At 36.6% G+C, this 14,676-nt stretch overlaps 1 protein-coding gene across 6 annotated transcripts in view; it reads left to right on the forward strand.

Moving 5' to 3' along the window:
• The window catches only part of UBR3 (ubiquitin protein ligase E3 component n-recognin 3), a 122,454-nt gene that overhangs the window by 23,802 nt on the left and 83,976 nt on the right, over positions 1-14,676 (forward strand). For all 6 annotated transcript variants that reach the window (XM_072875426.1, XM_072875425.1, XM_072875427.1 and 3 more), the window contains exons 7-10: positions 3,671-3,801; positions 9,097-9,325; positions 13,175-13,354; positions 14,131-14,264. In XM_072875426.1, coding sequence (XP_072731527.1) covers positions 3,671-3,801; positions 9,097-9,325; positions 13,175-13,354; positions 14,131-14,264 — 674 coding nt within the window. The remainder of the gene's footprint in view (positions 1-3,670; positions 3,802-9,096; positions 9,326-13,174; positions 13,355-14,130; positions 14,265-14,676) is intronic.

The raw sequence follows: 14,676 nt of genomic DNA on the forward strand, positions 1-14,676 counted from the left end.
TGTCACCTTCATGTCGTAAACTGACCTCTAAAAATTCATTCCATTTTCACTGTGTGGCTGGCAAGGTTGCAATACAGCTTAGCAAACAAGTTTTTGATGTATTTGTTCTTAACAATTTTTTTTCGTTATGCCACTGTACAGTATGATTGTGTTCTCAGCCAGGCAAGAATGGTTCTTTCTGGTTCTAGCTGGTCTTTCTGTATTGTTCTAGTAATGTTTAAGAAAAGATACTTGAATGAAGCCTCCTTTGAAACCACTTCATTATTTTCCTAGATGGAAATTAGTCCTCTGTGCAATTTCTAGTCCAACATGAGCAGCACTCACATTGAGATCAGTGCAAGTTTTAATTTAAGAATGAACATAGGCTAGAGACAAGGTAGCCCTATCTTGTGCTTGTCCTTGACATGTTTTTGTGCTAAAAAGTGTTTAAATAATAATATTTAAACTCTTATTATTAAATAAAGAACACTTTTGTTTGTTTGTTTGTTTTTAATATGAGTATGAGGAGACTGACATAGGAAGCACAAAGAAATTGCAAGCCCTGAGAAGAGAACATTCAGGTGAAAAACTGGTGAAAGTTGGAATAAAATTTCTGGAAAGGGTTTGGAGTGAAGGTTTGGAACTTGAATTCGAAATGTGAGGGTTCATGAAGTCAGTAAAAAGGTATGAAGGTGTTGTGAGGAGTATGGGAAAGTAAGATTGATTGTTTCTAGTGGTTTCAGATTGAAGGAAAAAGATTGGGAAGCTGGAAAAGCAGAGAACTAAATGTTTTGGCAACAGTATTGTTAAGAGGTGATCTTAGAAATGGTGTGTGAAAGATTGTGGCAAAGAATAATAAAGTGGAAGAGGTGGTGGCTTTGGAGAAATGCAGGAAACTTACAGACATCCAAGGAAGGCGCTCTCATGTGAATTTTAGAGGCTGATAGCTTGTCTAAAAGATAAGTTAAGAGTCAGGTAATGCAAGAAAAAGTGCTGGTTTTCTGATGGATAATAACTGATTATGGGAAGGAGGCAGGGAGGAAGCTCAGGTTGAGAAGCTGCCAGATCTGAAAACCAATATCAGCAGTGGCATTTCAGGAATAGTGATACTTTGATTCAACATTTCATTTCCCCCCAGGATTGTAGTCTTCCCCCTCTGAGGCATCCCAACATGGACTGTGCTCATGATGTTGATAGCTCCTAATATCAGCCCCAGAGGAGGGAGTCTGCCAATGGGGGAAGGGTAAGTATCTGTTTTTATTAAATATTGAATAGTTTTCTGAAGTTTTCAGTATTCATATTTTATGTCCTATAGGGTATAAAATAAGAGTATGAAAAGAAAATTTTAGAAAACTGAGTATTGAATAAAAACAGATTTACCTTTTCCGTACAAGCAGACTCCCTATCCCGTCCCAGGTCTTTAGTGGTACTGTCTTCATAGAGGGTTATTTATATACTGGGTATATCTTGGAATGCTAAACTCCAGAGAGATGTTTACAACAGTCTATGGGGTCTTTTGTGGCATTAGGAAAGAATAAAAGGTTTCTTTAAAGAAAGTACAGATTTTATGCTGAGGTTCACTGATACAGGTATGGGACTGAGTATGGAGAGAATTTTAATTTTTACTCTGTTTTAAAACCTGCATCCATCTGAAATACCTGATGTTTAAGATAATTTTAAACCCACAGGCACTATATTTTTTTAAAAATTATTTATTTGTTGAAAGAAATTTAAAATCATGTGGTGCTTTTCAGAAGAGTGGGAACATTAGTCCCAGTGTTCTTGACAAATTTTCCAAGTTGGGTAAGAGCATTCTGCCTACTTAAATTCTGTAGAATTTAAATTCTTAAATTCTTAAATTCTGGATATATATTTTCTGTCCCTGCCTGAAACTGCTGTATAAAGAATTTGATACGCGCTGTTCAACTGTGATACATGTCAGAGAAGGCTGCACATCAGGGACAGATAACGTGTTCTGTCACTTGTCTTCATGCCCGGTGGTCTCACTCAAGGGCATTGGCATGTACCTAAACCTGTGCTGTCTGTTCTGTGGACAGAAGACTTCAGTCTGCATGGCTACCAAGCTTTCATGGGCAGTAAAATCACATAAGCAATTTCTTAATGAGAGACGAGGAAGAGAACATAAATGATCATCAAATGTTTGCTGCAGTAGGTGATGTGTATTGCTTTACAAAATATTTTAATATTAAAATATCTTTCATGACTCTGTGAAGGTAATTTTTTATTTCAACACTTGTAGAATATATTGAATAAAACATATTATTGTATTTGTGTGGCTTGATAAAGTCTTGAGGAGATCCCTAAAATTTAAATGATTCATTATTTCTCATGATCTTTTGCAATTCCTGAGATGTTTTGGGCTGATTGGTCAGTTGGCTGGGGAACTCTGACTTTTGGTAATGGTGGAAAATGGAGGTAATTCCTGCTTAGGAAAAGCACAAATGGCTATCCTGCTTAGGATAGGCACAAAGCTATCCAGTGTAGTCCCTAAAGCTGTTATACTTCAGTGGAGAGTCTTCAAGGCCAGAAGATGTTCAGCTTAAGTGTTTTTGAATCTGCTGATGGGAGCACTTCATACAGTCCCATTGAAATACGGGATTTTGTGAGGGGCGCATATCCTCAGGTCTAGTTGATTTCTAGGTATAAAGGAGCATTATTATTATTTTCTTTAGTCCTTATATGTTACAGGAGTGAACAATGCCTGTTGGAGTTTTAAATCATAAATAATCAACCTCTTGAAGAATGATGATAAAGAGTCTTTATATTTTAGTAATTTTTTAAAATGGGGTTAATACAATTTCTGTTCTGTCAAGCCATAGCTTCATGAACAGTTTATTCTAGCAGAGGTCAGTTTGTGCAGCTTTGCAATCACGAAACTGATCTGTGTGAAAATGCAGCTGAGAGAATGGAAAGATGACTTGATTCCTACATTGGTACCCCACAGGGATGTACTGTCAGCATGAGTAAGGAGGCAGAGTGAATGGCCAGGAGTTGAATGGGGAAAGATGAGACTGTCTCTTCTGGTACTATCAGAAGCTAGTGCCTGATTATCTGATTATGGTAATTTTTATATTAAAAAAACCCAACCAACCAACCAAAAACTTTGTTGGTCAATCAGTACATATATTGCTTTAAAAATAAGAGTAACTGATACATTATTGCTTCTATTTAACTTGTTTAGAGCTTTGTAAACAGAACATAAGTGTTCTTAGGTGATAGAACTCATCACTTAATCATAAATTGTGTTTTGTTGTTTTGCTGTTTTAACTTCAGCTAAGTAGTAGTCTACGTTAACAGTTTCCATCGATTAAGTGGCTGTGTAAATATTGTGCAAATTGCTGTGATTCATTACAATCAGTGGGGCTATTACAGTAAGGTGACACGATTCAATGCAATCAATGAAGACTGGACTCTGTGTGGTAGAACTGTACTGAAAACTTTCATTGACTTTCCTGGGAGGTCCTTTTTATTGTTACAGACTTTGACACTGTGCAGTGTTGGCCATGTTCATTTTCCAGTGTTTTTGAAAAAAAATTATTTACAGAGCACACTAAGATGTTATTCAGTTTTTGTTACTGAGTTTTATATAAGATAGTGCAACTGCACTATCATTAGTTTTAGTTTTCATAATTATTACATTACACATACCCTCCTCCAACCTTTTATGCAGATCAATCTATCATGGATGTTTTGAAGCATAAATGTTTTCTAGAAGAATTATTATTTTGGACAATAAAATACGAGTTTCCACAGAAGATGGTGACTTTCTTACTGAACATGCTGCCAGATCAAGATTATAAGGTACTTGCCTTACTTCATTCAAACTTAAATGTCTTTTCTTATTCACATACTTAGTGTGTATTATGCCTTGCATGAGACCACATATGTTTATATTTGAATAATAAGCAGTAAAATAATGCAGATCTTTTACCTTGGTTTGATTATTTGGTTAGAAGGTCTAAAGTGTATAGTATTTGAAGAGAGATGTGGACAAAACGAGATGGATAATTCTGGAGCAGCAGTATTAATTTTGGGTTTATGGTTTGCTTTTTTCCTTTTTGGCCGTTAGTGCATATTTGCATGTGTTGAATTTTGTTTTGTTTTATTTTACTTTGTAAATTGGATTTTTATCAGTTAAAAGATGGGGATCAGCACTACATGATTCTGTAGTGTGGTATGACTGGTAAATAATTGCAGTGACTTCATTCCTGTTGCAACTGTTGTAGTAGGCAGTGGTTTCTCCATATAAGCTATTATAGTGTGAGTGTTCTTGCTGCAGCTATGCCCTAGGTGATTTTGGCAGCCTTCCAGCTGCTTCCTTACAGAGTTTTGCAGTTGTCCATACCAAGTGTCTCCTGGCCTGGAGTCATGGAGACTGGATGTCATCTTCCTGTTTTAAATCTTGGTGTGCAGCCAGGTTTGGTTGTTTGCTCTGCATGTTCCAAGACCAAGTATACATAGCAATCAGGCTTAACATTTTGCTCTGATCATGTAATACCTTTGAGCCATGCAAATATTTTGGACTTTCTCAATCCCTGCTGGGAGGCAAAGATCAAGAAATCCTGAAGTCCAGGCATGCAGATTTCTTCAAAGATGTCTGTTTATAATGGGACAGTCCTATATTCGTGACCCCTTAAAACCTTGCTGTATCAAAGCAAAGGATATGAAGATACCTTGGCAAGAAAGGAAAAGATAAGATATGGGCTTTCAGCAATACTCTGTCCCTGTCAAGACAGCGTTTTGATTTGGGATACCAGCATAGATTCATCTTGGTCTCGGATTTGGCTAATACATGAGGAGACATGAGGACTTCTTGACTGATCATCCCTTGCCATGAAGCTTGAATTCTTGATATTTGGAGACCCACGTGGACATTCAGTTCTGATCCATTGCCAGCTGAACTTCTGCCTGTAAAAACATCCAACTGCTACCAGCATGTGGAGAAATCTGGTAAGTGTTGCTATGTTTACCTTCTTACTATACCATGTAATAACAACAACTTTTAATGATCATAGGATCTTTTTTCCTTTTGACAACAAGCCACAGTCTTCAGTGGCTTTCTTCACTGTGATCATAGTCCTTCTTCAGTATGTACTCAGAATGGAGACCATGGTATATTTGGTTTCTCAACTGGCTGCCACCTTTATCTGGAAATAGTCCATCTTCCACCTACCAATACAGTATATTCAGAAAAAAGGATTATTTAAACATTCTTTTTAAATTTTTTTTTTACCTATTTCATATTGTGTTTGATTAAACACTTAATTCCTGTCTACAAATTTTATTACTAGCACAAATTCTAAGTATTTGAAATGTTTTAGAATCTGTTTATTTTAATTGCTGTGATTGTCTGAAAGCTATTTTTCAGTAGTAAGGAAACTCAGAGCAGGAAATGTATCACATAGCAATATTAGGGAGGCAGTAACGCTATTTTTTCCCAAGATGCCTGTGCTTTGTTGCAAAACTGTCAATGATGCATAAATTTTAAACATGTCTGAGGATTGTGGTTAATTTACAAGGAGTGTCTCTGCCTTTTACATGTGTACAGAGTGAACATACCATTTTAGGGTGAATTAGGAGAATGTTTTATCTATCAAGCTTCCATTTAGCTTTTGTGAAGAAAAAGCTTGTTTGCTATTTAATCATGTTGCATTCTAAAACAGTAGGAACATCTGTAGGGATATAAACTGTTCCAGGTGATCTGTCAGCTTTCTGCTACTTTCTCCCATCCCATCTACACCACATGTACTGTCTTAATTTTTTCTGTCTCTGCTGTTGTGCAATTTGTCTGATTCTTCATGAGCTGATTTAGCTCATTAAATCAGCAGAATTCTGCTAGGTTGGTTTTCTGATAAACTGAGTGAGCTAGCCAGACACAGAGCACAGAGCTGGCTACCTCTGCATGCTGAAATTGTTGAAATCTGTGATCTCCAGCATAAATGTAGTAGAGCTGACTGAATCCACCATGCCCTATGCAGCAGTCAGCGAGCCACCAGCAATCTCTATTGCACAGACTTATTTTTAAATAAGAAAACAAACTTCTCTTTTAGGATTCCCAGTATCGAAAAGGTGTTGAAAGGGGTGGGATAAAACCCTGGGTTAACTAGCTCTTCCCCCCTTTTGCATATGACAGAGACAGGACAACAAACAGTGTGGTCTTTGCCTTACAGGATTTGTGCCTGAGGCATCCCTTCCAGCACTCTCTGACATTTGAAGCTTGAAAGACCTACAAGTGAAGAAAACAGAAGAGAAATTTACTGGAGCTTCCAAGAAGTTAGAGGTGTTATGGTGTGGACAAGGATTCTGCAAGAGGGAAAACAGAAGGCCAGAGAAATAGGACTGACCTTCATGTGACCAAGGAGAAGGCAAAGAAGGGGTTGGCAATAAAGAGGAAGCTGATGGAAGAGTGTAAATCATCCAAAAGCAGAGCCTTGCTGAAATCTGGAATACTGGAAGTAGAGAAATGTAAAAGCATCTGGTAGAGATAATGAATCAACAAACATAATTATCAGAAATGCTGTGCCTCCTCAGGCACCTCCCATAGTGAACGTTGAGGCAGTTATTACAGCAATAGGACTTCAGTAACCCCTGGATATGCTGTTCTACAAATTCTGTAGAACAGTTTTTCTATTGGAAACTTAATTTTAGCACAGCTTTCACCTGGCAGAACTATCTTTTTCTTTGTATTGAAAACATAAACGTGGGAGATGCAAGTTCTAACTGAAACATGGGGTTGGTGTTAGGCTCCTAAAAGTTCTGGGATTGTTGAGTGACCACCAAGAGGAAAGGCCATATGAAAAAACTAACTGGTTTTGCATAGGCTAGAAATTTAGAAGCTGCACAAGATCATAGGGAGTAAGTCAGTGAAGGTAATTAAATATACAGAAAACATGTCTGTTTTTGCCACTTCTTGTAAATGGTTGGAAGCTGAGTAAATATTTGGAAAGACATGTTATGTCAATATCTGCATTCTTGCTCCATTCTATATTTTTCCTTAGCTGTTTATACAGCTTTGGCCACTCAAAGACAGGATACTGAGCTGGATGGACTGATCTGACCTACTATGGCTGTTTTTATATATGACTGCAGTTTACCACAGTATTTCAGCATTTTAATTTCTGGAAATGAATTTAGTTTCTTCCTCTCAAAATTGGAAAGGGTTGTATTTGTTTGTTTAACTTCCAAGTGAATGTAGGAGTAAAGCTGATGTCTTTATTTAAGCGTATTACAGAATCTCTGTCATTACACTATATTGATAACGAATCTACAGTACTTTCAGAAATTCATTATCGTATATAGGTGACGCGCAAAAGGTTTTGATGCGTGCTGATTTAAAATAAATAAATAAAAAATCCAAAATTTGTCCTTAGAGGAGGACCATGTTTTTGCAATCAGCTTGAATTGAGAATGCTGTGTAAAACAAGTAAAACGTAGTTCCTACATCACAGAACTTGAGAATCCTATTTAAGCATAATACAATGTGAAGAAGTAATATATAAATAAAATATACTTTTTTTACTAGCAGCATTAATATACTAACTTCTTAAAATATCAGGTGCGTCATTTGTGTCTGAGGCTTAACATTAATAGTCTAAACGTCTTGATGTTTGTTATAAGTGTCATTGCCAGTGATTAAAGTTGTATCAAGCTTTAATTTAAAGGAAATTATGATATGTTGTTCTGCCTTGGAATACCAGAATGATATTGTATTAACTCTGTGCAAGTATTGTGAATACATAGTTCCAAAAAGGCTTTAGCTGAAAACAATCACCATTGTGCTGGGACCTCTATGTAGAAGACACTTTCAATTATTATAAAGGTTTCCATCATTGTGAACCAGCTAAAGGAAGGCAAGTTAAGTAATGTTGTAGTGTTTCCTGCAGTGACATCCCCACCCTGGTCCATTTTTTTATATGAGCAACTTTATTTTTGAGGATACTTGCTGGAAGAAGCAGTCTTGTGCCCAACAGCAGCATTATGGCATTATGATATTTTCGGAAATATTTTCTGAATGACAATAACGTGGTAGTGCTATAATAAAAATATGGGAGCACTGAGTCTGAGGCAGGTAAAATGACGTAGTGATTTGTATATAGTCTGGTGAAAACATAGCTGCCTGAGGGTGGTTTTAAAATTTCTAATTTTACGCTTATGAAAGATTAATACTTCCAGAAGGAATAGACAGGGGATTTTAGACTTTGAGCTGAGAATTTTCATCACTGCACAGCTTGTATTATCTCTTCTTATTAAGCCAAGGAAGTCCAGATGGTGTTAATCCAGAACTTCAAGTACTAAGTGAGAAGTGATTTCAAAGCTGGCAGATATGCACACATGTATGTGCAGTGCAGAAGGTTGGTTCACAATGCAATTTGAGGCTAATGGAGTGGGACAAGAAATTGTACTAAGATTTATATGTATATGTATTGATACATTTAAATACCAATCTGGTTTAAAAAAAAAAACAAATAGTTGTGTGAAGAATAGCAAAGCTTGCCTCATGACTTTAATTATTTAGGAGAAAGCGCTAAAGGTTTATTAAAAAAATATAGGATGTTATGATAGCAGATGAAATTCAGTGTTGAAATGTCATCCTTGACAGATGAATGAAAACCTTACTCCATGGGTAAATGAGTGCAAGTGATAAGTTAAGGCAGATTTATTAGGCACCACTAATCTCATTGTTCATAGTGTATTATTTTGGAACATGAGTCCCTGTTTTAGGATGTAAAAAATTTAGGATAAATTCATTATTAGAACTGTACTACTTTCACAGGTATGCTGAGACCTTATATTCCTTGTTTCAACATTTCTGGGGGGTTTTTAGTGCGGAAAGTATAGAATGAGAAAATTAGATTTCGGAATAAGGTAATAAAATTGGAGGCATAAGTTACCCCTCTCTATAGATAGGTCTTTTCATGTGGACTGTTTCTAGAAACTAGACGTGGATAGTTAGACCATCAATTTTAATTTGTCATGGCAACTGGTGTTTCCTAGGATATGTTGATTGTGCTTTTGTAAAGGAATATTTTATAATGGAAGAAAGCTATAATTTTTGTACAGTCCTTGTTAACATCAAAATTTCTTTATAATTTGCAGATTGCTTTTACCAAAACTTTTGTTCAGCATTATGCTTTTATTATGAAAACACTGAAGAAAAGCCATGAATCAGACACAATGTCTAATAGAATTGTGCATATCAGTGTTCAGTTGTTCAGCAATGAAGAGCTAGCACGCCAAGTAACAGAAGAATGTCAGCTGCTGGATATTATGGTCACTGTTCTGTTATATATGATGGAAAGTTGCCTTATTAAAAGTGAATTGCAAGGTAGGTTGATTTATTTGTTTGTTTGCTTGTTTCCATGGATATTAAATTGATTATAGAGGAAATTTAATCTCTTTCTTTGATAGTCAATCCACCCCCCAATCCCTTCCCCAGAATGCACAGGATCTAGCAATATATGGTAGAGTCTGAGTCTCAAAATTTCCTAGAAATTTAAAGACAGTTATCAAGAGTGATACTGATGTTTTATCCTTTGGTTTGTAGGGTTTTCTTTTGTACAAATGTTATATAGTTTATACAGAGTATTATCTTGCAGGTCCTTCATTTGTTGGGTAAAGTGCATAAACACTATTTGTGAAGATCATTTGAATGAGAAATTATAGATGCAAACTGAGACCTTTACTGATTTTTAAAATATTTTCAAAGTATTTGACAAGCTATTTGAAGTATTTAAAATTGTTTCAATTTTTCTCACCTGTGATTGCCTTAATAAAACTTGACATCATTAGAGGAGAATTATTTAATACTTTGTAAAGATAATAATTTGATCAAGCTTTTGATTGACAGAGTGGCAATTTGAATGTGAACTAGTGTACACTGTGTAACTTTTCTAGTGAAAACAGCTATCCTGTTTCTATCCTTGTTTTACCTGTCCTTATCTGAAAATGGTGGCACAATGAATTTTGCTGACTTCTGTTTTTCACGCTTTCATGTACCTAACACACCACAGACCTCTCAGCCTTGTATCGTAGTTTGAATTTGAAAATACTTTCTGCTGCCAGATAAGTACCATCAACTTCTGCATGAAGTTGTAATTTTTCTTGTCTGAAGTATCCTTTGTCTCTGGGTCCACTCTATGTATAGCCTAATACAGAATGACTGTACTGAAATGGGAAATCCTCAGTCATCTAGCTATAGAGTGCCCTCAGTCAGCTGCACTTCAACATGAGAAATTTTTCTGTTGCCCTACATAGATTGCTTTACAGTAGTCAAAGAAAAATGTCGAATCTTTCTCTTTAACAGTTTGTATATCACGTGACTTTTGCTAAACTAATGCCATATTGGTGGAATGTCATTTAAAACTACTTTTAAGTAGTTGTTTTTACTTGTTGGTCAGTATGGGATGTTGCTAGCATGGTGGTAGGGTTCTGTAATGGATCAGAATTTGCAGCCAAACAGAAAAAGGCTGTGACTGTGATTAGACATTCTCTGAAGAAACTTCCTGGTAATTAATTATGTAAGCTGGAGCTGGTAAGTTAAATAACATCAGATATATTTATGATAGATTTGTGAGAAAAGACTTACCCCTGGAGCAGCTATCCCAAGACATGGAGTTACCTGTTTCCCAGCACCAGTGATTTGTCTTGGCTAAGACTCCATCATGGAATCTGTGCGGTGCTTTTCAGTGTTTTCACAGCATTTCCTCCTCACTGCTTTATATGTGAGGGGTTGAGTATACTGTAAATTGACAGAAAAAAAATTAATAAAATACTTTATTGGGGTTTTTCCCTCTCATATCCTCATTGGCCTCCTTTTGCAGTTCTGTGGGCTTGTATCTTGTGCTTAGTTCAAGGTATCTCTTATGATGCTGGAAATAGTGAGAAGTCTGTTAGAAGTCTGTGCTGGTGAGATAAATTGAGAAGGATTCTGTTTGTGCAGCTAGTGCAAACAAGTAGGTTGTTTAGTATCTGAATGAGACAAAGTTTACAAATCCAGCCAATGGATAGATGGAGAAAACATGTTGGAGAGGAACAAGGAGAACATGGAGCAGGAATTGTATCTGCTAAGGCATGTTGAGTTTGCATTGCTCACAGATCCTCATTGTTTTTTGGACAGCTGACACCTGTTAAAAGTATATAGTTCATTAAGGGTATTTGTGGATGCCAGGTGACAAACTGTGTTCCTGAAACAGAGTTGACCTAGGAGCTGTGTTGATACCAACTTTGAAAGTGTTACAAGCTCAGCTTACCTCTGTCACATGTGGTGTGAAAGGATGAGGAGGTGAAATATGGGTGCAGATGATAAAACTGGCTCCCTAGGAAGATTTATGTCCCTATGCTCTTAGAGACTTTTTTTCTTTCTATCATCGACTTTCCTCCTACTGAACTTTTCATGGGAGAAGAATTTATAACCCAAGGAAAAAGTTTTTGTAATGGTTCATCCTTAAAAAAAAAACAAACCCCAACTCTTTTCCTTTGACTGACCTTACATTAACCCTGGCTTGTAGAGTACTCTGAGTAAGAGGCAATGCCACTGCCAGTTTGAAGTAACTCTGGATTTGTCTAACCTATATTGGGGCAGAGAATCAGCAACGTGTAACTGTTGGCTCTTTGCAAAGTCCTTCAGCGGGTTCAGGCAGAGCCAACTGAGATGTTATCCTGTTCTTGGATAGGCTGTGTGAACACATGGGAACCAGGCAGCTGAGCAACAAGACCTAGTTTCCTTTCTTTGCAGATGTACTAGATAACAGGAGAGAGATTAAAGATTATTTGATCAACTGTGGCAGAGAAGTTTGAGAAGCTGCACAGAGTGCTTCTGGCTTCCTGTTCCTTCCAGTGCTCCAGTGTAATAGATAGGAGTCAGTCTTAAGAAATGGAGCTCTATATTACCTTATGGTAAGAAGAAGGTATCTGTTCATAGGTGTGTGCAACTCAAGCAGCATTATTTTTCAGGATGAAATCTGACTCATTTTTCTGACTGTGCTGTGTTCTTGGGAAAGAAAACTTGTCAAGATCAAAATATTGTATGACTTCAAGTTAGAAAACCTGTTGACATAACAGGCAAGAGAGTAATTATTTTTTTTCCCTGGTACCAATAAACCAACAAAATAAACAACCTCAGAGTAAAAAGAAAAAAACTATTTTTACAACAAAGTAGTTACAACAAAGGGGAGGAAAAAAGCTTACATACATACCGAAGGGAACCACTCCAGGTACAGATGTGCCTCATCAGCTGGAGACTGGAGTCTCTTAATAACAGTGTCTTTTTAGCTGTGGCTGTGCCATACTGCTTGAGACCCTTTCATTGTCTAAAGGGTAACTACAAGGGTCCTTCAGTGCATTTGAACTGGACAAGAGCCATCTCCAAGGCTGATAATCAGATGCAAGATTTTATTTCTTCTGTTCACTTGAAATAGAATAGCAACTGACAGATGGGTGCTGGAAATTATTTCCCTTGGATTGTGAATCCAGGAGCAATCCTGTTTCCCTTCTGGTCTTTCCAGGGGTCCCAGTTATGAAAATCTAATAAAGAGATTTATTTTACAGCTGTAGAGGAAGTACTTCTGTGATTTGGGGAGGAGACTTCTGCCCCCGCCCCCGATTTTGTCTCCCCTTTTGGGAACCTTCTCCTGCCCTAGTCTCAGGAAGGCTGCATAAACCCTCTCTCTGTCCCAGATTCAGAGTGGAAATGCTTTTCTCTGCTGTCCTTCTCAGACCCAACATGCCAGTGTAGGTTTTGATCACCAGATTCCTGTTTGCATGCTGTAAGGTAGCTTGCTCACCAGAAGTGTCTCATTTTGAAATAGATTTCAGATGTTCGTAATAGGAATTGTATTGTTTGGTCTTTTTATACTTCTTGAGAGTGTTCAAAAAAGGCATAGCTGTGATGGTTTTACTAATGCACTGCTTTTCAAAGGTTGCGATAATTGTCCAAAGTATATGTGTCTCCTACTAGAGTGGGATCTATGTTGATGAGTCCATGATGAGAAAACAGCCTTAGGCACCACAAAACAACCGTTCTTTTCTACAGTTTTCTCTGTGTGTGTGATTGCAACATTATAGTAAATCCTAACTGGTATTTTTGCATTATCTTGTAACTTTATTTAAAAGTTACAACAAAAGGGAAGAAAAAAGTATTACTTTATTTTTTTTCTGTTTTCATTTTTAAATACAGATGAAGAAAATAGTTTACATGTTGTGGTGAATTGTGGGGAAGCACTACTGAAGAATAATACTTACTGGCCCCTGGTTAGTGATTTTATAAACATACTTTCACACCAAAGTGTGGCAAAGAAATTTTTGGAAGATCATGGTCTTTTGGTAACATGGATGAATTTTGTATCATTCTTTCAAGGTATGTGACTTTTATAATCTGTACTAATACAAGGACGTTAAGAAAGCTTAATGTTAGCAGGAGCAAAATCCTTACACTGCTATATGTAAATATTTAATTCATTAGTGTTCTCGTAAGTCTGTATTCCTGGAAGGGAACAGTATATTCTAGAAAACAGGTAATTTGAAAATGATCTAATGGATCTTTGTCTTGTGTGGACTAGTTAAATAGCAATTGTAACACACTTGACTGAGATTCATAGTGCCAGAATTCTCAGGTTGAACTTGAAGTACAAATCATAACTTGTGCTAGAAGTATGTTACGGGTGAAGTTCTAAATTTAAATATTAGGTAATCTGATAAATCTGGATCTTTTTCTAAGTGTTGCTGTGAAGAAACCTTTTTATTATTTAAAAAAATATTTTAAAATTGTGAACTTTTCAATACTGAAAGTTGTTTTGCCTAGAAAGAGGACCAGATATTTTCCCCCCAGATGTTCCCATTGACTAAGTGAGGTTCAAAGTAGAAGGGCTGCTGTCCATGTTAACATCACCTGAACAGCAAGGACTACAGTTACTAGCCAGTCTAGAGCTATTGTTCTTTTTTGGTCTATTTCTGTTCAAACTTTGATGCTTGTTCTCATATTTTATCTCTTATTCTGCTGCTAGATAAGATAGATTGTTACACTTTGTGGTTTTTTGTCTTAATAGGTGTGTGAATGCATAACACTAAAAATACTGCATTCCACTTAGCCCTAGTTAAATATTTGGTTGTATAACTCTGCTTAAATCTTTGAAGGTATGAATTTAAATAAACGAGAATTAAATGAGCACGTGGAGTTTGAATCCCAGACATACTATGCTGCCTTTGCTGCTGAACTGGAAGCCTGTGCCCAGCCAATGTGGGGTCTTCTGTCACACTGCAAAGTTAGGGTAAGTCTAACATTTCTCTGTCATTATTCTTGGTTTTATTCATTATTTATTCTAGAGTTCTCAAATCTGAAAGGTCTTGTCTGTTCTGTGTTTGAAAAGACTTGGGTTTTGCTGTCTTTGTCTACCAAATATATAAAACTGTTATCAACTCAGATTCTGTGTATAGTGAGTATAGAATTCATGCTTGTACCTAATTTATTGTCTCCAGAAGTGGGACTACAAGTTCAGGATGTGTACAGTCATTCCATATGACTGTACATATGGAATAACTTCTGATCTGATGAAGAACTTGATAGGTGTCTCTGAGTCATTCTGCCTTTGTTCAGTGGGAAAGGAGATGCATAAGTCGTCCCTAATGTGATTATAATGTTGATTGTTTCTGCAAATAGACACTTCATTATGATGGGTGATG

This window comes from Ciconia boyciana, chromosome 10 (genome assembly GCF_034638445.1).
Source record: "Ciconia boyciana chromosome 10, ASM3463844v1, whole genome shotgun sequence".
Taxonomy (NCBI): Eukaryota; Metazoa; Chordata; class Aves; order Ciconiiformes; family Ciconiidae; genus Ciconia; species Ciconia boyciana.